The sequence below is a fragment of the Cynocephalus volans genome, chromosome 5, assembly GCF_027409185.1.
Source record: "Cynocephalus volans isolate mCynVol1 chromosome 5, mCynVol1.pri, whole genome shotgun sequence".
NCBI lineage: Eukaryota > Metazoa > Chordata > Mammalia > Dermoptera > Cynocephalidae > Cynocephalus > Cynocephalus volans.
The window spans coordinates 43,977,513-44,000,038 of record NC_084464.1 but is presented as its reverse complement, the minus strand read 5'-3'; the positions used below and the strand labels follow the sequence as shown (position 1 = coordinate 44,000,038).

Here is a 22,526-nt window from a genome sequence, read left to right as displayed (position 1 = left end):
TGCCTAGGCATCTCCCCCTACTGGGTATATCTGTGTGTGTGGGTGTGTAAGGGCCCAACATGGCCCAGATGTACAGAATATTTAAAGGTCCTAACAAAGCAAGGATGGGCTTCTAAGACACTTGTCTCTTACTTTCACTCCAACACAAACTTAACTACACTAGGCTTTAGCTTTTTGTAGGCCCTAACAGAAACTCTGCTTTAGGAGATGAGGTGCACCCTTACCACCCCACAGGGAGAACTGATCTGAACATCAAAGTTAACCTTTTTCCTCTCCAAACAAGTCAAAGCTCAGGCCTACATTTGGCTTGAGCTCAGGCCTACGTTTGGCTTGACCTCTATCCCCAAACAAGGCACCCGAACACACACATCACATCAAACAAAGGACATCCAGAAAATATCACAGGCAAAAGTACTTTATTTGGCAACTTCAGCCCAACATATAGGGAAGAGAACCCTGCCCTCCTTCACCAGCCTCCCCAGAAATCCTACCTTTCTATCCCAAGACAGAATAACAACAGTACCATTTGACATGAAAGGTAGCAGCCATGGCCTTGGCACAGTTTCTGGCTCGACTTCCATGGAAGGGCAGAGAAACATTGCCCAAACCCCACCACTGGGTCGGAGGCCAGGTAAACAGCAGCATTCACATCTGACCCTTTGCATGGATGAGAGCCCAACGCTCATCCTGGCTCCCAAGCCTTCCCAAGGTGCCCCCATCTCAACAATGTCAGGAAGCACTCCCAGACTCCTCTTGCCCTGCTCTGGGGAGGTGTGCGACGACAAGCAGAATCCTCATGTCTCTGGCAGGCGGAGGAGGGTTCCAGAAGAAGTGGAGACGCTGTGCAGGAGAAACACAAAGTTAGAGCCAGATGCCAAGGTCCAAGTTGCGAGGAGAATTCAGAACTTGGCAAGGGGTGTTCCCAGGTTCCAGAGAAGAATGAAAGGACTGGACTTCACTACAGTGAATTAATAAGCATGAGCCAGGAGGAAATCCATCCTTGGGCCATTGCTCTGTCATCTGCCAGAGGCAAGACTCACCAGTCCACCAGCTGGGCCCCAATGAGGTCATGCACATGGTAGGCGAGGCCAAGCCGCACTGTGGCAGGTGCCCGCCGACCCAGGAGCTCTGACAGGAGCAACTCCCTGTACTTGGCTTTCCGGACCATGCCAAGGACAACCTGGCGCCCTAGAGGAGAGGTGGCACAGGAGAGAGGAAAGGTGAATAAGGCCTAGAGGCCTGAGGAAGCACCAAAAGGTGTTCCTGAGGGGCTGAGGGCTTGGGCTGCAGATGGGATACCTTTAACAAAGTACTTGATGAATCTCCCAGCTCCAGGCACAGCTAGCCACCAGCTCCCAGCATCTCGTACAGTGAGGACTCCAGCATTCACCAGATGACTGAGGGCAGTGGGAAGCCAGGAGAGATGAGGCCTGGGCTCTAAGAACCATCCATCCCCCCCATCCGTTAATAGGCATATGAAACACGGACAACTATGCAAGAGACTGGACAATGAAACCCACCCTGGGGCAGTTCTCTGCTCACAACATGCTGTCTGTTGCCTCATGCCCTTGCTTTTTCCTGTCCCCCTACCTGGACTACCTTCCCTTCACTCTTACTATTACTCGTTCCTAAAACAGTTTATCCTCTCGGAAGCCCTCCCTGACCACGTGGCCTAACACACACTCAGCCCTGCCCCCAAGGGTTGTCTTCCATGCTCCTGCCACTGCGGGGCTCACCTCACCATGGCTCCTGACCCATCTCACTGAAAAGTCTGTTTCCCCACGTGATATCAGTACTTTAGTTTTTTAAATGCTTTCACATATAACATGGGTTACACACTAAAAGGCCTGAGCCAGACACAGCCCTCCAAAATTACATTTTTATTTAGCCCTTGCCCAGTTGTGTGTTTTTTGTTTGTTTTTGCTCTTTGGGTTTGTCTTTTTTTTTTTTTTTTTTTAATGTGAATGTTTAGGGGTATCCCAGCTCTCACTATTCTCTGTCCACTTAGTCCCAACATGATTAATATCAGGCATTCATGGTTCCTGCCAGGCTCCTATATCCATTTGATAAGCCATCCAGATATCCTGAATTCTAGTCCAGGACTCTTTCCAAAGACCTCAGATAAGACAGGACTCCTCTCTTGCAGTGAGAAGTACAAACTTAGGTAATTTCATTAAAGAGAAGAGGCAATAGCTAACAATATTGCACTGTATATTTCTAAATAGCTAGAAAGGAGGATCTTGAATGTAATCACCAAAAATAAATAATAAATGCTTAGGTGATGGATATGCTATCCACCCTGAGTTGATCATTATACAATGTATGCATGCACTGAAACAACACACTGTACCCCATAATATGTATAATTACAAATAAAGAAAAAAGAAAAATGAAGAGTCTGCCTGTTCTGGCAGGTTCAGCAGAAGGCAAAGAACAAGGATGGATGGAACAGGAGGGACTGGAGGGACAGGAGGGAGTCAGAGAGGTGCCAGATGCCGGACTCTGTTTGTCCCACAAGCCTCACGTGATCCCTGGGTCCCTGAAGCCAAAAGTCTGTGTCATTTGTTCCTGCTGGAAACTAAGGTCCGCACAGGCTGGAAGCACCGAAGTCAGAAACTTCTGCACTGCCCCAGCATATGGTCGGCCATCACAGGCTTTGAGGACCTGGAACCAGAAATGAGAGATGTGGTCTGGCCCCATCCTCACCCTCCAGCAACCCTATCCCCAGGACAGCATTTCTCATCCTGTTTTCTCTCTTGTTCAGGTCCTTCCACCTCTCATTCCCTTCCTCCTCCTCCTCCTCCTCTCGCTCCCCCTCATATTACTACTTACCAGAGCCCTGTGCCCTCTTCACGAGATGTGGGGCACAAAAACTGTCTCTGTTGTTTTTATTTCCATTCCCCAATTTCCCTGCTCCCTCTGCACCACCACCCCCTCTCTGCCGCCCTCCATGACACACACACATAGTCACACATACTCTGGTCCTATAATCCTCAGTGAAGATAATTCCATGGGCATCCAAGTCGAAGCCCAGCTGGATGATTCTGATCTCCCCCTGCTCTTGAAGCTCCTTCTGTCTCCACAGAGATGGGAAGAAAAAGAAGGGTGTCAGGGTAAGATGCTCTGCTATACTCTAGGCACTTTGGGCAGAGAGATTTTATTTGCCAGTATTGGGACAGTTTTCTCTTACTAAAAGAAAAACTGTGGGGAGAAAATCAGTAGTCTTTTCCAACTACTTACCCACCTTCCTGTATACCTGCCTTATCAGTTACCTGTCAAACATAAATTTATTTGCATATTTTCTAAGACCAGTCATTTGCCAGGCAGGCACTAAGATAAAGCAGTGATTAAGACACCAGCCCTGCATTTGGGAATCAACAGTCTAGATTCTGGGTGAGGGAAGGTGTGGAAGAGTATGGGATAAAATGTTTAAAACAAATGAAAATAAACCAGGACTTCTGTTCGCAAGAATACAGCTAGAACCAACCCACCTGTTGAAAATGAACTAAAATGCTGAAAAAGCATTATTTAAAATTTTTTTAAGCATTAAAAAGCTCGTAAGAAAGTAGAAATTACCAGACTAATATAATACCTAAGTGAAAACAAAAACTCATAGAGGTAATTGGGATATTAAGGACATTTGCTTATCTAGGCAAACCTGTCCAGTACATAGTCAAAAATAACTTGGCACACAAGGAAAACAAAACTCAAAAGAGATAGACAATAGAAACAGACCCCAAAAGACATGTAATAGTGGAATTATCAAAACAACTGATTTTTTTTTTTAAATCTATGCTTATCTGAATAGGCATTTCTCAAAGGAAGATACACGAATGGCCAACAGACACATGAAAAAAGGCTCAACATCACTCAGCATTTGGGAAATGCAAATCAAAACCACAGTGAGATACCATCTCACTCCAGTTAGTATGACTAATATCCAAAAGACTGAAAATGACAAATGCTGGTGAGGATGTGGAGAAAAAGGAACCCTCGTACACTGTTGGTGGGACTGCAAAATGGTGCAGCCTTTATGGAAAATGGCATGGAGTTTCCTCAAACAATTACAGATAGATCTACCATACGACCCAGCTATTCCACTGCTGGGTATATACCCAGAGAAATGGAAATCATCATGTCGAAGGGATACCTGTACTCCCATGTTTATTGTAGCACTATTTACAATAGCCAAGAGTTGGAACCAGCCCAATTGCCCATCATCAGATGAGTGCATAAGGAAAATGTGGTATATCTACACAATTGAATACTACTCTGCTATTAAAAAAAAAAAAATGAAATACTACCATTTGCAGCAGCATGGATGGACTTAGAGAAAATTATATTAATGAAATAAGCTGGGCACAGAAAAATACTGCATGTTCTCACTTATTTGTGGGAGCTAATAAAAATAAATAAGTAAGCAAACAAATGAACTGGGGGAGGGGGGCGAAGAAGACACAACAATCACAATTCCTTGAACTTGTTAAGACAAGTGAACAGATATGATGTTGATGGGGAGAGAGGGGGTAGAGGGAGGGAGGAAAAGGAAGAATTGGTAAAGGGACATGAAAATCAACTACATTGTATACTGATAAACTAAAAAAAGATAATACAAGTTGAATAAATAAATAAAGGGAATCCAATAAATAAATAAATAAATAAATAAAATCTATGCTCATAATACTAAAATAAATAAAAGCCAAGATGGAAAATCTCAGCTGGAAATTATAAAAAGTGACACAGCAGGTTTGTAAAATATTCAAGTAGAAATTTTAATAAAAATAAAGTAAATGAAATTGAGAACTCAATGGATGGGTTTAATGCATTAGGCACAGATGAATAAAAAGTTTAGTCTGTGAGAGAGATTTTAACAAACTAACCAGAATACAATAAAGAGAGTAAAAAATATTAAAAATACAGAAAAGAGCCTAAGAGACTTAAAGGATACAAAGAAAAAATTCAACGTATATGTAATTTGAGTCCCAGAAGGAAAAAACTGAGATAATAAAGTAGGAGAAATATTTGAAGAAACGATTACAAATCCACAATCACAGATGTATATTAATCCAACTCTCATAAATTCACAGAATAGATCACATAATCAGTAAAGAAATAGAAGTTTTCAATAACTTCAATAAGTTAATAACTTCAGCTATTAAGAAATTAATAACTGAATAACATACATTATTTTCAAATATACAAGTATACTTCAAAAATTTGTGGAAAAACAGAATTAAAAGATAATATGAATCTTTCCATGAACTTTTTGAAGTATCATCACACACAGAACATTTAGCAAAACTGACCATATAGCACAAAACAAGTCAATGAATTTCAAATGACTGAAATCATATTATGTATGTTCTCCAGCCACAATGTCATTCATGATAAAAATCAGTAACAAGACAATAAGAAAATGTTTGGAAATTATGACATACGTTTCTAACCAACCCAATGACTCAAAGGAAAAGATCACAAAGAAGGTTAGAAGATATTTTGAGGAGCCGGCCCATGGCTCACTTGGGAGAGTGTGGTGCTGATAACACCAAGGCCACGGGTTCGGATCCCTATATAAGGATGGCCGGTTAGCTCACTTGGGAGAGTGTGGTGCTGACACACCAAGTCAAGGGTTAAGATCCCCTTACTAGTCATCTTTTTTTTTTTTTTTTTTTTTAAAAAAAAAAAAGAAGGGCTGAGCCCGTGGCTCACTCGGGAGAGTGTGGCGCTGGGAGCGCCAAGGCCGCGGGTTCGGATCCCATATAGGGATGGCCGGTTTGCTCACTGGGTGAGCGTGGTGCTGACAACACCAAGTCAAGGGTTAAGATCCCCTTACCGGTCATCTTTAAAAAAAAAAAAAAAAAAAAAAGAAGATATTTTGAACTGATTGATAATGAAAATATATACCAAAGCTTGTGATATATATATATATATCAATACTTAGAGGAAAACTACAGGCTTATATGCATATAGTAGAAAAGAAAGGATGGGAATTAATAGGAAAAATAATGTAAAATAAACCTAAAAGTAGAGGGGAAATAGAAAGCAATAAAGCCAAAGTTTTATTCTTCAAAAGACTGTTAGACTTGATAAGCCACTGTTGAGACTGACCAAGAAAAAGGGTAGGAGGGACTAGAAAAAGCCCAGATAACCAATAAAAAGAAAAATGGGCCTTCACTATGGATTCTACAGGAAATAAAATGAAATTACAAAACTTTATGCCAGTAAATTTGAAAATTTAGATGAAATTTACAAATTTCTAGAAAAACGTAATTTCTTTCACTAGAATGGGAAAATTGGAATACATTCACAAAATGAAAATCTATGAAAATGAATTAACTGTAGCTAAACATAACTTGGAAGAATCTCAAAATATTCAGTTAATGCAATAAGATATAAATACTTAGTCTGTTCCTGCTGCTGTAACAAAATACCTGAGACTGGGTAATTTATAAAGAACAGACATTTATTTTTCAAGTTCTGGAGGCTGGAGTCCAAGATCAAAGTGCCAGCAGTTTCAGTGTCTGGTGAGGTCCCGGTCTCTTTTCCAAGATGACACCTTGTTGCTGCAGCCCCCAGAGGGGACAAACACTGTGTCCTCATGTGGCAGAAGGAAAAAAGGGCCAGGCAACTCTCTGAAGCCTCTTTTAAAAGGACATTAATCCCATTCACGAGAGTAGGACCCTCATAACTTAATCACTTTCCAAGAGGCCCCACCTCTTAATACTATCATATTGGGTATTAGGTTCCAACACATGAGTTTTAGAGGGACACATACATTCAACCATAGCATTCTACCACTGGCTCCCCAAAATTTATGTCCTTCTCACTTGCAAAATACATTCATGCCATCCCAATAGTCCCCAAACTCTTAACTTGTTCTAGCACCAATCCAAAAGTCTAAAGTACTAAGTCTCATCTAAATCAGAGATGGGTGAGACTCAAAGATGTGTTTCATTCTGATACAAATTGCTCTCCAGCTGTGAACCTGTGAAATCAAACAAGTTATGTGTTTCCAAAATGCATATGCTAGAACTTAAACCAAAAGGTGATGGTTTTAAGACGTGGGACCTCTGAGAGGCGATTAGGCCATGAGGGCTTCACCCTCATGAATGGGATTAATGCCCTTATAAAACAGGCTTTGGAGAACTGCCTGACCCTTCAATCTCTTCTGGCATGTGAGGACACAGCAACAAGGCACCATCCTGGAAGCAGAGAAAGCCAGCTATCACCACACTGAATCTGTTGGTGGCTTGATCTTGGGCTTCCCAACCGCTAAAATGGTAAGAAATAAATTCTGCTGTTTACAGATTGCCCAGTCTCAGGCATTTTGTCATAGCAGCACAAACAGACTGTAAGACATACAGTATGATTTCATTTATATTTAACTGAAAAATGGGTAAAATTAAGCTATGTTGTTTATGGATATAGACATAGGTGGTACAAAGAAAACCAAGGGAACACAGTGATGTCTGTACAACCAAAGACTCTATTTTGTAGTTTAAGGAAAATAAAATTGATTATGTTTAAAAAAAACCAAAGGAACAATTGTCATAACAGCTGGGACAATTGTCACCTCCCAGGGACATAAGGCATTTTAATCAGAGAGGGATATACGTGGGATGTTAGCCATGTTCTATAGTTTGACCTAGTTGGTGGCTAAATGGGTATTTGCTTTATAACCATTCTTTAAATTGTGCGTGCATGTTTATATTTTCTTTTGTGCAATTTTTAAGGCTTTTTAAAAATATAAGCTAACCCCAATACATTAAAAACAACAAATACTCTTTAAGAAGTGGTTCCGTCTGACTTGCTTCCTCATGTGAGACAAGCTAGTCTCCATCTTCCTTTTCTTCCCTCTTTTCTTGACAGATCGCCACAGGTTCTAACACTGCCAACTACCCTAATCTTGAAAATCTCTTTACTTTCACAATAGGCCTCTTCCTGGCCTCTTAACTCAGGCAATTCCTTCTCAGCCTCTTTCACAGACTCCTCTTTTATGCTTTCCCCTTACATCTGTGGATCTCAAATTTTAAGGCACATTAAGAAACACTTCAGGAAGTAGTTCAAAAATGTAGATTCCCACGTCCCACCCCAAGAGATCTTCATTCATTGACCTTGGGTTAGTCTAAGCAGCCCAGGTAATTCTGACACTGGTAGAACTCAAGCCATACATTGAGTAACACTGCCTTAAATATTGGTGTCTTCCAGCACTATGGATTTGGCCCTGTTATCTTTCACTATAAACCTGGGATCCTTAAACTCGGACTTCAGATGATCTGTAAAACCTCCCCCCTCCCCCCAATATACCTTGTGGCATATGTGCATTTTTCTGGAGATAGCCACAGCTTTAATCTCCATCTAAAGTTTGTAAAAAGGTTAGAAATCACTTCTCTATTCCCTCTTCCTACTGGATTTCACCCACATCCACATCCCCATGACGTCTAATTATATGCCACTGGCCCAGAATTCTCTCCAACCCTTATATACAACTGTCTACTACATTGCATGTCCCACAGGCACCATCAACTCAACATGTACAAAATTAAACACATCATCTGCCCCCAACAACTCAATGTGCTCCTACTCTGTTCACTCCACCCAGTCAGTCTGTCATCTGACTCCTCCCTCCTCCTCACTCTCCACATCCCTCACCCATCTTCTCCCTCCCTACTACACTACCCTAATTTAGGCCTTCACCACTTCTCAGCTGCAGTATCTTCCTAACCGATCTCCCTGACTCATCGACTATCTCCACTACACCCAATAGACTATTCCCTCTCCTGTTTAACATTCTCTACCAGCTCATGGCCTACAGTGTAATAAGGAAACACCACTGATGCACAAGGTCTGAGGTGATCTGACGTATGCCTGCATTCCTAGCGCTGTATGCTCGAACCAGGCTCCATGACTCAGTTTCTCCCGAAGTCTCACTTTCCACCTTCATGATTTGGCATGCCCTCTACTGCCCGGGAGTCTTTTAACAAGGTCTGTAGCATTCTCTGTAGCACTGCAGTGCCTGCCACGATGCCTGCCCCAGAAAGGCCTAATGATTGCTGAATGGCTGGCGGACCGACTGAGTGTCTGAGGACTTCGGGAGTGCCTGCGAGGCAGGGAAGGGGCCTTTAGAGGTCGCTCGGACGCCCCTCACCAGCTGCCGGTCGGCCACCGTCCGGTCGGGCACGAGGCTGTACACCTGGCTCCTCAGCGCGATGGGCGGCAGCGCATCCTCGAACAGGCCGCGCGGGAACAGCTGCACTAGCTCCGCGAGTGCCGCGCGCGCCGACCCTGAGCGGAGAGACTGTATCACTGGGGCGGTACTGGGGCAGGGATAACTAAGGGGGTGCCGTTCTCCCAATATACACGGTTACGCGAGGCGAGGCCCCTCCCGGCCGGGGTCTTTAGCCCCGCCCCGGCTGCCATGGTTACCTGACTGGCCCCTCAGAGGATCCTCTTCTACAGGCCCTCGCTCCCGCCGCCTCTTCAGTCCAAAGGTCTCCGGGACCAGGCAATGCCTCTTCCGGCTCATATCACGAGACTTTATGGTATCGGGTGAGGGATTGATGTAAAAGAACGTGAAGATAGGGTTTTCCGGCGCAGAGCAGTGACGTATGATCTCCCTGGGCGTCTCTCCTTGGAGACCAGGTGACCCTAAGTCGTAAGTACCGCGACGTGATGACGAAAGAGACGTCAACTTGTCAAATCTCAGGCTCTCTCTGGGCGGGGCCATGCTAACGCGATACCGGCATCACCTCCGCCGGGCGGAGGCCCCACGCCTGCCGCTGATTGGCTCCCTCCAAGAGCACTCCCGTCCTGGGCGCTTGCGCCCTGCTCAGGGGCGCCGGTGGCCACGTTTGGGTCTCCCTCCCGATGTAAATCTCATTCCCCTTCTCCTCCAGCCCCTAAGGAGTTTGCTCGCCACTGTCGCTGAATGATTTCGTCATCGGAAGCAGAAAAACCACCTTTGCATCCCTCTTCGGCTTCTGACGTGTCTTCAATGACGTCATAGCCCTGCGGAAGTGAAAGTAGAGGTTGGGGGTCTTTGAGGTAACCAGTTCCTTGGTCTGAGCCCAAACTTCCTAACTAGGCTCACTGCGTTTGGAGGGTCGGGGGGAAGTGGGAGGGCAAGTGAAGAGGTAGGATGAGCGCTTGGCCTCATTGTGCTTGAGGGACTGGGACCTGCCTGTTTTAAGGCCAGAGCCTGGCGATCAGGAGGCTCGCCTAGACTTGATCCAGAGTCTCCTTTGTCCAGGCCACCTCTGTGAAATGGAAACTTTTCCCTCTTCTCAGGACTTCATGGAGCCCAGAGGGACCAAGAGAGGGTCTGGGAAGGTAGAGGTAACTGAGCCTCGGAACAAACTTCCCTGTCCAGCACCTTCACTGCCCACAGACCCAGCTCTCTACTCTGGGCCCTTTCCTTTCTACCGGCGTCCTTCCGAACTGGGCTGCTTCTCCCTGGATGCTCAACGCCAGTACCATGGAGATGCCCGAGCCCTGCGCTACTACAGCCCACCCCCCACCAATGGTCCAGGCCCTGACTTTGACCTCAGAGATGGATACCCCGATCGATACCAGCCCCGGGACGAGGAGGTCCAAGAGGGCCTGGACCACCTACTACGCTGGCTCCTGGAACACCGAGGAGAGCTGGAGGGGTGAGCAAAACCTAGCACACAAGTAGATCTACAGACGTGCACGTACTCTCTAAAAAGAAGAGCCAGTGTTATAGTGAGAATCAGTCCTTAGAAGGACTCTTTAGGGGAGCCATCTGAGCTAATTCTTTTATCAGAACTTCAGCCTCTAATTCCTACTCCTCAGGGGTCTAGGATGGCTGGCAGGGGCCACAGTGACATGGCGGGGGCACCTGACAAAATTGCTGACGACACCGTATGAGCGGCAGGAAGGCTGGCAGCTGGCAGCTTCCCGGTTCCAGGGAACACTGTACCTGAGTGAGGTGGAGACTCCGGCGGCCCGGGCTCAGAGGCTTGCTCGGCCACCTCTCCTCCGGGAGCTTATGTACATGGGGTACAAGTTTGAGCAGTACATGTGTGCAGGTGAGAGTTGCCCCTTCTCTGTAGCACCTTTCCACTTCCCCAGAGTTTAAGAGCCCCCACCCCTGCTGCTGCTTCTCTCCTTGTGCAGACAAACCCGGAGGTTCCCCAGATCCCTCTGGGGAGGTTAACACCAACGTGGCCTTCTGCTCTGTGCTACGCAGCCGCCTGGGAAACCACCGTCTGCTCTTCTCAGGGGAGGTAGACTGCACAGATCCCCAGGCCCCATCCACACAGCCCCCCACCTGCTATGTGGAGCTCAAGACCTCCAAGGAGATGCACAGCCCCAGCCAATGGAGGAGCTTCTACAGGTTCAGGATAGGGGTGGGCAGGGAGAGAGCCTAGAATTGACAATTGGGAAAGGCACTTGGGGGAGGATGAAGCCTGAAGATGAGGACAGAATGGAGGGTGGAGGAGGGGGCCAACTGACCCCTTGCCTTTCCCGACAGACACAAACTCCTGAAATGGTGGGCTCAGTCGTTCCTCCCAGGTGTCCCAAAGGTTGTTGCCGGCTTCCGTAACCCAGAAGGTTTTGTCTGTTCCCTCAAGATCTTTCCTACCATGGAGATGTTTGAATACATCAGGGTAAAGCAATGGTGTCACAGCCCCCACCTTTATCTCCCACCTACCCCTGCTCCAAAACCACAGGCCCAAGTCTGGGGTTGCAGTCTGCCTTCCCCTCCCGCTCTCACCCTCACTGCCAGTCTTTTGCCTCCTCCTCTGCCCACTCCAGAACGACCGTGGTGGCTGGAATCCCTCTGTGTGCATGAACTTCTGTGCCGCCTTCCTTAGCTTTGCCCAGAGCACAGTTGTCCAGGATGACCCCAGGTGAGGCATTCAGCTCTGTCCCTCCCCTCGGGATCCCAGGAGCTCAGCCTCCGGCCCTCAACCCGTATCTCTGTCTGCCCCCCAGGCTTGTCCACCTCTTCTCCTGCGAACCTGGCGGCCCAGTCACTGTGTCTGTACATCGAGATGCACCCCATGCCTTCCTACCCAGGTGGTATGTGGAAGCCATGACCCAGGAGCAGCTCCCATCACCCCCTAAGACACCCTCTCCCAAGGACTGATGCTTTACAGGGGCTGGTCATATCCCTGGGTGCACAGATAATAAAAGCACATTTCTAAGTGGTTCTCCCTGCTGTGTCTTCTCAGCTGAGTCATCCCTACTGAGCACCTCAAGCACACATGGTGATTTGCTGTTTTATTATTCCATTTTTACATGGGGATCATTCACTGGGTGTAGAGGCTGGCTGCAAAGACAATGTCCCGTTGCAGCAAGGTAGCGGCTGTCTCCATCTTGGCTCCCAGCACAGGCTCCCCTACCAGGCGGGCTGCTCCCCGCAGCGAGCGACACATCTCAGCCAGGCGCTGGATGCAGCGGACTACCAGGCCTTCAGGAGTCCCTGAGAGCCCTGCCAACTCAGAGAAGGGCTATGGGGAGAGCAGGGTGAGGACTGAACATGCTAGGCCTGGGCAGCCTCTTCCCAGCCAGCCTTCCACACAGCCCCAGACACCAGGTACTCACCATGCCCCGGGCCCACTCGTATACAACCTCGACCAGCCCAAAATTCAGCTCCCCCACGAGTTCCTCCACTGTCTGGTTCAGGCCACAGGCCACCTGGACCTCACCAATCCGCTTGGCCACAGCCCGGACACATTCCACTCCCTGCAGAGGGGGAAGGAGGAGTTAAGGCCTGCCTACCTACTCCTGGCAGGGAGGCCCAGATCAAGGAAGAAGCCATTCCCACTCTTAGGGGCTCTTACAGGCTGGAGGGGTCACCTGGGGAATACCTGGGGGTAGGGGTTGGGAATGCCACAGACTGAGAAGGGAGGTGTCCCTACCTGCTTGAGGGTGCTTGGGAGCTGATCCCCAGGGTCCCCAGGGCTTTGGCAGACCAGGCCAGAGAGCAGGGCCGCGATCTCCTCAGGCCGCAGGGCACTCAGCGCGTTGTCAAACATAAGCTCAGTGAGGAGCAACTCATGGCTGCTCATGGCACAAGCCACCCGCCCTGCCAGCTTCACGGTGCCTGCCTCATCCACGTAACCTAGCATTCGGAGCACCTGGAAGATAGAGAGCAGGTGTTGGGGAGCCTGCTGTCCTCTCCCACACCAGCCCCCAGCCCCCAGCCCCCAGCCCTGCCCCTGCACCTCTACTCGCTGGTGGTACTCGGGAAGCAGCAGCAGTGACTGATCTGACAGCAGGAAGCGCAGCCGCTCCATTTCCTCCTGTATCTTCATTCGCTCCTGCAGCTTCAGGTACTGCAGAGAGCCACGGGCAGGAGCCCATCAGCCTCCTCACCCCTCAGTAGGGTGCACTGAGGACAAGGACGGAGATGGGGGCAGCCAGTCTTTCGGGGACCAGAGAGGCAAAGCCCCCCTCCCAGCTTGGGAGTTAGCATCCAGGGCCTTACCTGGGCAGGAAAACGTGGGCTGTGCACACACTGAGCCCCCCGGATCAGCTCCTCCAGCTTCCGAGCCCGGATCCCACCCTCTACCACTGACACATCCTTGAGCTGCAGGTCATTGACAGGATCAAGGGTGGGGGGTCCTGCTGGGTAGGCCTGAGCCAGGCGCAGCAGTTCCTGGACAACAGTGGTCACAGCCGCTGAGGGAGGATCCTTCCTGAAGAGGGAGTGGGTCTTGAGATCTGGGGTAAGAGGCTTCCCTCCCATAGGAGCACCCCTCAGACTAGGGAGCCCCCTCACCACACATCCCCACTTCATGGTCCCCTTCAGGATGGGAGAGCCCTCTCACCACATCCCCCCGCTTTATGGTCCTCAGGCTCGGAGAGCCCCCTCAAAACATCCCCTCCCACTTCCTGGTCCCCCTCAGGCTGGGAGAGCCCCCTCACCACATCCCCCTCTTTATGGTCCTTCTCAGGCTGGGTGAGCCCCCTCACCACACCATCCCATTTCATGGTTCCCCCAGGCTGGGAAAGGCTTCCCAACCACACACCCCACACCCTATACTACACAACCCTCCCCAGGAAAACGGCTTCCCCAGCATCTCTGACTTGAATTTCAGTTGCTGCCTCTTGCTCAAGTCCTCCAAGATCTTCTCCCCATTCACCCGGAGCACCTTGGTGGTGATGGCAGCCATGTCTCCTGGTTGGAGCTTGGCCATGGTGTGCTCACAGGGCCCTGTGAAAAGGGGAGAGCAGGTCAGACCTCAAGGTGGACAAAGACATCCTGCTTATACTGCTGCCAGGAAGCCACACACCTGCCTCACTCTCACCTTCATGCCTCACTCTCACCTTCAGGCAGGAACAGCTTGAATCCCACGAGATCATCTGGGTGGGGTACATCTGGAGTGGCTGGCCCCCTGTCCTGTGGGTCCTCGGACTTAGGCTTATCACACAAGACCAGGGTTGTGAATACTCTGCTGGTGGAGTTCGAGGAGACCTGGGGGAGACAGGGAGGCAGGACAGGGGGATGTGAGGAGTGGACATCAAAGGTGGAGACCAGATCTCTATGCCTGGGCAGGGATCAGGGAGCAACCATGCAGAGCCACCAGTATGGAGGGGTAACCAAGTCAAGCAATCAGAACAGATTTCTTGGGGGGCAGTGGAAGAAGGTGGGCATGAAGTGGGGGTGATGGGAAGGAAGGGAGGGCAAGAGGAAAAATGAGCACACTGTGGTGACTGCAACCTGCTCCCAACCCAACTGGGAAGACAGAGAGAGGGCTTGCTCCCTTGCCCCCTTGCTCCCCACCCCCCACCCTCTGGCGCCTAAATTCCCATCACCCTCACCTGCAGGACCACACCCAATGCATTGTGATGCTCCTGATTCTTCACAATCACCACCCTTCCCACCGAGAGAGATTTCAGCCCATTCACAGATTCAATGATGCGTCGCTGAAGAGCACAAACAGGCACAAAGGGGAGATGGGAGGAGGCATCCAGGGACACTGGGACCAGGTTCAGAGGCACCCAGAGTGATGCATTCTCTTCCTCCTTCTCCCATCATCTCCCCAACACTCACACACACTCACCTGGATCATGTTCCGGGTCTCTGTCAGTTCCTCCCCCCAGCTGTAATAGTCAGGCAGATCGACAAGTTGGCCAGTCGTGTCAGGGTCCTCCAAGGCCCCCAGCCTCTTGGTCAGTTCAGCCAGAGCCTGTTCATGGGCCTGGGGAGATGTGAGGGGAGGTTGTGAAACGAGAGTCTCCAGGCCCAGTCTGCCACACCCCCACCTTCACCCTACTGGCATGTAGATGTCCACCTCTTCCCACCCTGGCTCTGTCCCACCTCCTGCCCTGTACACTAGTCACCTCCTCACCTTGCTGTCCTTGCGAGATGGAAACTCAGAGAAGCTCCTCTTCATCATGTCCTCCACCCGGAGGGCATCCACCCGTAGCAGGTTGAGGATCATAGTGTATGTGAGGCGGAACTGGGACTGCAGCTGGGACGGCTTCCCCTGGAGCCAGATCAGAAGCCACTGAGATCAGGGTAGGACCTACTGATCCCCAGCCAGTCCTCTGGGACTGGGTCTACTTTCATCATATCTAGTCCTAGCTCTGCAGACATGGGGCCTTAGACAAACCACTTGCTCACCTCCTCTGTAACATAAGGGAGGAAAATGAAATAAATACTCTCAAAGGCCATCTAGCTCCATAGTCATAGTAGAATGGAATCTAATCACATCCTTGGATTTGCTCACTCCTACGATGGCTTCTCCCAGGCAAAATAAGAAAAAGTCAGAAGAGAGGAGAGAAGAAGAGGGTGGTTGGAAGAGAGAGAATCCAGCAAGTCTCCAAAGCTGGAGCCCTGCTGCTCCGCTCACCATCATCATGCGGTGCAGGTCTGCCATCTCGGGCACCCGGCCCTTGCAGAGCAGGATGACAGTGCCTGTGGGGTCCAGGCCCCTCCGTCCTGCTCGGCCTGCCATCTGCACATACTCTCCAGGGAGCAGGTCCCGGAAGGTGGAGCCATCATGCTTGCGCATGGAGTCAAACACCACTGTACGGGCTGGCATGTTTACACCCATGGCGAAGGTCTCTGTGGCAAACAAGACCTGGGACAGAGGGAAAGAGAGGATCAGCAAAGGGGCTACACAGCCCTGGCTCTGGCCAAGCCCACTTTACTTTGCAGCCAAGGCTAAGTAGGCACCAGGCACAGTGCCAGATTGTTACTGTGGGATCTTATTTAACTCTCCAGGCAAATCTGCAGGGTAGTTACTATCATCTTCCTAATCTTACTTATGAAACCACCTATTTCTTTCCTTTTACCTTCATATCCCACTCCCATCCCCTAACTGCAATTATTCTTACTTTTTTTCTTTTTTATTAGTGGCTGGCCAGTACAGAGATCTGAACCCTTGATCTTGGTGTTATAACATCACTCTCTAACCAACTGAGCTAACCAGCCAGCCCACCATGTATTTAATGAGTATCTTTCTGTGTGAATATGTTTTTGTGCAACGTTCCTTGTTTTGTGTGTATGTGATGTATAATTCACATTAAAGGCAATTACATATCTGATTGTTGTCTTCTTTTCCTCCACATTGTGTTTCAACATCCATCCATGTTTCTGTGGTTATATCTAAGCCATCGCTTCCCACTGCTGCAGAACACTCTGTGAGGTGCATCCCCCACATTTACCTACCCATTCTCCCAGTGAAGAGCACCCTGGTACACCAACACCCTGCCACCATAAACAAGATCACAGCGAACAAAGGAAGAACATACATGTGCCCTCATGGACCAGGGTGAGCATTTCTTTGCAGTATATATTTGGAAATGCAATTTAGGGCCAAAGAGTATATTATACTTATTTTGCCTAAATAAAGCCAGGGTACTCTCCAGACTGGCCTGTATGAGGTTTCCTAGAATCACAGTTTCCTACATCTCTAGCAGCACTTGGCATTAACCAGCTTCCTAAATTTTACCAGTCTAACAGCTGTAAAGTCATCTTGTCAGTATTTCAATTTGTATTTCTCTTATTACTAATGACTTTTCATATGCTTGCTAGCTCCTTGGGTTTCTCTTCTGAGAACTGCTTCATTTTAAGGGGGGAAACCTAAAGTTCAGGGAGATTAAGTAATTTGTCTAAGGTCACATAGTAATTGGTGGGCTGGGATTCAAACTCAGGCAGTCTGGACCTTGAACTCAAGCTCTTAACCACTGTACTGTCCTACCTAAACCTCTGCTCCTCTGCCCTCTTGGCAGCCCCTAGGTGGTCAACATCACCCTGGAGAGTCCCTCTCCCACCACTGTGTGCACCTTGACCAGGCCACGGCTGAAGAGCATCTCCACAATTTCCTTGAGGATGGGCAGAATGCCGCTGTGGTGCACACCCAGGCCACGGTGCAGGAGCTCTGACATGTGCAGGACCTGTGGGGGCATGGAGGAGGCCCATGGTCAGGGATGGAGTCTTGGAACATACTATCTCCCCCAGTCTCCCAGATCAAACATGTACACACACAGAGGTACCTGGGGCAGCTGGCGGTCAGAGCCACGGAGACGAGCAAGACAGCGTTGCAGGAAGAGGTGAATCTCACTCTTCTCTGAACTCGTGGTGAGGTCAAGCGAGGTGAGGCCCGAGGCCTGCTCATCACAGCGGCCCCGGGAGAAGGTGAATACCACTACAGGCAGCTGGGCACGGGTGCGGAGGGAGGCCAGGAGGGACAGGTATACTCCACGGTCCTGGGGAAGGAGAGGAAAGGGTGGAGGTTGAGACCCTGAACCAAGGAGCTGAAGTGGGGGAGGTGAAGCGGGATCAAGTCAGGCAGTTGAGCTCTAAGCTCAAGTCCAAATCCCTGGGGACCAATGAAGACAGGATGGGGGAGGAGCAGGTGCTGGCAGGTATGAAACCTCCCAGTTCTCACCTGCGCAGGCCCCCCCTGATGTGTGGGCTGCTTGGCCCCAAAAGTCTGGGCATGCTTGCTCATTCTCTCCTTCTTGGCCTCCACAGCTGCGTAGTACCTGGGGCACAGGGAGGAGCAGCCATCACACCCAGGTGCGGGCCCAGTGCTGACTCTCTCCCCCATCTCCAGGCTTACCCTTTGGTGTGGAAGGCTCCTCGGGAGTCCAGCAACAGGAAGAGCTCCCCCTGGGTCTTGGGGCTGTTCCCTGTGAAGAGATAGTGCTCCAGGGGGACAGGGCGGGCGACAGTGCTGATCACATAGATCTGGCGATGCTTCAGTCGCCTGAAGGGAGGAGAGGGCAGCAGGTCAAGGGTGGGAGTCCCCACCCCCTTCCCCACCTGCTCTGACTTCATCTAGTCTTTTTTGAGATACAGAACACAAAGCTGTCCCTGCCATCCCATCTCAACATGCAAAGTAATCTGCGCCCAAGGTGAATCCCACAGCTGCCCCAGTGGGACACGTCTGCCAGCCCCTTCTTCCTCCTCCCCATCCCCAAGGCCTGACCACTGTCCCCCACCACAACCAAGGAGTACTACAGCCCCCTTTACCCGAGCACCTAGAACACACATCTCACCCAATCCAGTCAGCAAACTCCAGGGCGTTGGGGACAGTAGCACTCAGCAGGATGATGGAGACGTGGTCAGGAAGCATGATGAGCACCTCCTCCCACACGACCCCCCGCTGGGCACAGAGAGGGAAGACAGGTCATGGGAGCACAGAGAGAAGTGCAACAGGGTTCTATTTGGGGGCAAAGAAGGCAGTAAGGGCCTCAGGGCATGTGGAATGCGGGAGCTGATCACCGAGTCCTGCACGGGAGGACTGTCGGGATCTGGGGGGCCCATGCCCCTTACCTCAGCATCGTTGATATAGTGAACCTCATCAAAGATGACCCACTCCAGGTCCCGGATAACGTCCGAGCCGCTGTACAGCATGGAGCTGGGGAGAAGAGGCTGAGGGCTGGTTCCCAGTGGTCCCGTCTCCACCCTCTCTTCAGCCAGCATCTCACTGAAGCAGCCTCATCTTCCCAACGACAAGCCGCCCGTGCCGAGTGCCCATCTCTCACCGAAGGATCTCTGTCGTCATGATGAGGCAGGAGGCCTCTGGGTGCAGCTGCACGTCCCCAGTGAGCAGCCCCACGTCCCCAAATGTGTTTCGGAAGTCCCGGAACTTCTGGTTGCTCAGAGCCTTGATGGGCGAAGTGTAGATGGTGCTGGGAAAAGGGTGTGAAGTTAGCCAGTCCGTCCACACAGCCTCGCAGTCAGCACCTCCTCTCCCATGCCAAGCCCCCAGAAACATGCCCTGGAGGCTCAGCAGCTCCTCTTCTTCATCCAAACTGCCCTCACATTCTCTTCCACCATATGACCCCCAAAAAATCTGTCCCCCAACTACTTCCTAAACTAACCCGGGTCATTCTTCTAGCTTTTCTCCCCCACCATGACTTTTCACTTCTCTCTCTGGCCCGTCCCAGTCTCTTACCCGACCCTTTCATGTAAAGGATGGGTAGAGTGCTGGGGGGAGGGACGAGATTATGAAAGGATGCAGGAGAAAACCAGACTGGCTGTTGAAGGGGCAGGTTGGGGAGAGGATTTGTACCGTGTCATGTGTTTCTGGGCCAGGGCAATGGCATATTCAGCCACAACTGTCTTTCCTGCAGATGTGTGAGCTGCGACAAAGACAGAGTCGTGCCTTTCCAAGTGCAGGATGGCCTGCTTCTGAAACACATCTGGCTCAAAGGCCCACTGTGGGAGAGAGAAATAGATGCAGGCTGGAAAAGGGAGAGGGGCCTTCCTTCCTCCTGCTCAGGGACATGCAGGGCACAGGGGAGAAGGCCAGAGTGAGGCAAGGCTGGGATTGAGGACCAAGATTGGCCTGGAAGGTCTCTGGCCTCTGGTGGAGAAACAGGACAAGGAGTGGGCTGGGAGTTAGGGAGGGGTCTGACCCACCAAGAGGTGGAGGAGTGTGAGGACTAGGCCATGGTACCTGGAAGGCTGGCTGGGGAATGAGGCGGTAGAAATCACCAACAGGGGAGGTGACATCCACGGGAATGGCCCACTGCTCCTGAGGCAGAGGTTTTAGTGGCTTTGGAGATGACACAGCTGTGGACGCTTCCTGGAAAAGTTGGGGATGGGGAGTGACAAAGATGCAGACAGAAAGCTCTGGATTACCCTCCTCCCAAATGACGTTCCACTCTTCCCCCAAGGCCCACGCCGGCCAACCCACCCTCCCTGTGGCACAGCCCCTTCTTTCTTACCTCCACCACCCCGAACCACCAACCTTCAACACTAGGTCCTCCAAGCTGCTTGCTCGGGCCAGGGGAGCACTGCAGGGAGAGGCTGAAGCAGTGTCCCCTCTGGGACCTCCTGGCTGTCTCACTGCCTCACTCTCATCCTCATCACCCCCACCCAAATCTATGGGCTCCAGCAGACGGCTGAGGCTGAGCAACCCAGGAGCTGGAGTTGGGTGATCTGAGAAGCAAGGTGAAAAGGGCAACCTTGTCATGTCCCCCTCTGTCCAGTAGGAGAAGGGGACCACTTCTCCTATGCCCCCCACCACAAAGCTAAAACTCACCCTTTGGTGCAAAGTCCACGCCTTTCTTGAAGCCAGGTGGAACAGTCAGAAGATCTGGAGGACAGGGACAGAGAGAGAGAATCAGGGCCACTGCTGCTATTGTACAAGTTGTATATCGTCTAAATCTAAAGGAATCATTCACAGCACAGACATTGTAGATGGGGATGTCTGTTATGACAGTTTTCTGAAAGATAAGAGTAAAACCTGTTACGAAAAGGACACCTTTTCCTAATTTGCTCACAGGCATGGAAGGGTGATAGGCCTGGGCTACTCCTCCTCAGGGTCCAGATTCGGGGCTCCACCTCACCTTTCTCAAAGTCTATCTCCTCCTCAGCCTCGTCTTGAGTGCTCAGATCTGCTATGGTGGGCTCCTCCATCCCACCTGGGGAGAGGGTGGACAAACAGGGATTCATAGGATGAGGGTAATACAGGATGGGTGGGGAACCCTTCCCTGGAGACCCCTGGGCCCCCTCTCCTACTGTCCTGTCTCCACAACAGTCACCTGGCCAGAAAGGGTATTGTGTTGGATTCCCCCACAGGGACTGGGAGACCAGCCCTGGAGGCCGGCGAAGAGACAAGGAAGTTGTGGCCGACAGGTTTGTGTTCTCCAGCAAGACCTGAGGCGAGAGATGAGAACCCCAGTGAGGCTGAATTTGCCTCTGACCTCCCCCACTCTCAATTCTGCTTCTCATGGCCCCTCATCTCTTACCTCCTTGTAGCCCAGTATCTGGCCTGTGGTTGGGTGTCTTTGGGCCTGTAGGTCAGATGGGACTGGGGCCCCCAGGACAGCCAGAAGAGACCAGGGATCTGTCCTCCTCGGCCATTTTCTGGAGAGAAGAAAAATAATTTGGGGGTCTTATTTCTCCCCTATCCCAGCTTCCTTCAGGAACGCATTACTCTAATCTGGGCCCCTCCAGATTCCTCACCGGACTGAGTGCTCCACACCATGCAGAGGCAGCCAGGCTGGGGATGACAGAAACAACTGCTCTGCTTCTTGCTGCAGATCTGGGGCACAGGGAGGGAGGCCATGGGGAAGCTGGAACAGGGGCAAGATGAGAGGCATTAAGTAAGGAAAGAGGTTAAAATGCAGACAAAAGGTAATGAGATTCGGGTTTAGATCAGAAATGGCAGATGTCCTACGAGACTAGGACAATCAGGCTGAAGCGATATTTTCCAAAGGTTGTCCAAAAACTACCTGCTACTGAATTACCTGGGGCACTGGTTAATAATGCAGATTTTGGATTTCAGAATCATGGAGGCAGACTTAGGAATTTGTATCTGAAAAAGCTCCCCTGCTAGTCATGAGGCATGCTGAAATTTGAAAAGCACTAGTTTTAGAAAAAGGGGTCCCAGACCTAAAGATTTAGAGTCCCCTGACTCAAAAGCTAGCATTTCAGCCACCAACAAATGCCCTGATACTTGGAGACAGAAGAAGGGGGCTCCAAGGACAAAAGACACATTTGAAAGAGCAGCTTTCAGAGCTAAGGTATCCGCAGCACTCCCTGCTCTGTCCCCACATGGGCGCTGATCCACCGCAGGTCCTCTGGTCTTCTGGACTGGGGTCTGTCCAGCACCAGTTAGAACCTGTATGCCAGGTGTCCAGCCATAAGAGAGGTAGATCCTACTGTGAGGAGAGTGGAGAAGGTGTCAGGCTCAATGCGGACCAAAGTTAGGGTCACAAGTCACTCACGGTACTCTCTGGAGCCCCAGGCAGGTTCAGCAGCAACCAGCGCCCTGTACATCCCAGCTCCACGGCCCGAAGGGGCAGGTCCAGGGGATCTGGGGGAGGTAGCACTACAGAAGGAAAGGTCAGGGGTCAGGGGTCAGGGGTCATCCCCTGTCTACTACTCGGTTCCACCCCACCGCCCCCTCACCGAGTCGCTCCATCATTCCGGAGCCAAGGTAGCTGCCGGGCAGCCCGGAAGTGCAACGAGCAGCCGCGGAGTGAGCCCCGCCCCGGAACGGGCGGAAGTGAAGCTAACTTCCGGCATCCACTTCCCCACTTCCAGTCAGTAGGCGCCAACCTGGAACGGTGGAAGGCCGGGCGGA

At 50.4% G+C, this 22,526-nt stretch overlaps 3 protein-coding genes across 3 annotated transcripts; 1 reads left to right on the top strand and 2 right to left on the bottom strand.

The window, feature by feature from the left end:
• Positions 1-399: 399 nt before the first annotated feature.
• STK19 (serine/threonine kinase 19) lies at positions 400-10,156 on the bottom strand. Its single transcript, XM_063098273.1, is given in 11 exon segments — positions 400-840; positions 1,041-1,188; positions 1,300-1,397; positions 2,525-2,664; positions 2,978-3,073; positions 9,149-9,285; positions 9,427-9,630; positions 9,741-9,759; positions 9,761-9,825; positions 9,828-10,008; positions 10,091-10,156. Coding segments are annotated over 11 exon segments (1,200 nt in total). The 3' UTR covers positions 400-794.
• On the top strand, positions 9,769-12,176 carry DXO (decapping exoribonuclease). The gene is made up of 7 exons (XM_063096674.1): positions 9,769-10,044; positions 10,288-10,649; positions 10,813-11,048; positions 11,137-11,356; positions 11,495-11,630; positions 11,779-11,873; positions 11,959-12,176. Exons 2-7 carry the CDS (start codon positions 10,294-10,296, stop codon positions 12,110-12,112), a joined length of 1,197 nt encoding a protein of 398 aa, XP_062952744.1. The 5' UTR covers positions 9,769-10,044; positions 10,288-10,293; the 3' UTR covers positions 12,113-12,176.
• Positions 12,177-12,238: 62 nt separating this feature from the next.
• Positions 12,239-22,408, bottom strand: SKIC2 (SKI2 subunit of superkiller complex). The gene is made up of 28 exons (XM_063096423.1): positions 22,352-22,408; positions 22,168-22,271; positions 21,404-21,513; positions 21,187-21,304; positions 20,980-21,094; positions 20,785-20,859; positions 20,478-20,531; positions 20,184-20,374; positions 19,890-20,018; positions 19,503-19,648; positions 18,973-19,119; positions 18,761-18,845; positions 18,484-18,590; positions 18,045-18,191; positions 17,871-17,967; positions 17,476-17,688; positions 17,266-17,376; positions 15,828-16,058; positions 15,324-15,461; positions 15,036-15,173; positions 14,794-14,898; positions 14,299-14,446; positions 14,059-14,185; positions 13,457-13,667; positions 13,194-13,304; positions 12,888-13,106; positions 12,571-12,711; positions 12,239-12,476 (listed from the first exon to the last, which is right to left on the bottom strand). Exons 1-28 carry the CDS (start codon positions 22,365-22,367, stop codon positions 12,276-12,278), a joined length of 3,735 nt encoding a protein of 1,244 aa, XP_062952493.1. The 5' UTR covers positions 22,368-22,408; the 3' UTR covers positions 12,239-12,275.
• Between the last annotated feature and the right edge of the window lie 118 nt (positions 22,409-22,526).

Bases quoted from the DNA above. Each gene is read 5' to 3' on its own strand.
- SKIC2 (XM_063096423.1), bottom strand. The intron at 17,377-17,475 runs GTACCTCTGTGT...ATGCCCCCACAG, and splicing joins CTGACCGCCAGCTGCCCCAG to GTCCTGCACATGTCAGAGCT. The intron at 14,447-14,793 runs GTGAGGGTGATG...TGTCTCCCCCAG, and splicing joins CATTGGGTGTGGTCCTGCAG to GTCTCCTCGAACTCCACCAG.
- DXO (XM_063096674.1), top strand. From the start codon at position 10,294: ATGGAGCCCAGAGGGACCAAGAGAGGGTCTGGGAAGGTAGAGGTAACT. The intron at 10,650-10,812 runs GTGAGCAAAACC...CCTACTCCTCAG, and splicing joins CACCGAGGAGAGCTGGAGGG to GGGTCTAGGATGGCTGGCAG. The intron at 11,049-11,136 runs GTGAGAGTTGCC...CTCCTTGTGCAG, and splicing joins TGAGCAGTACATGTGTGCAG to ACAAACCCGGAGGTTCCCCA.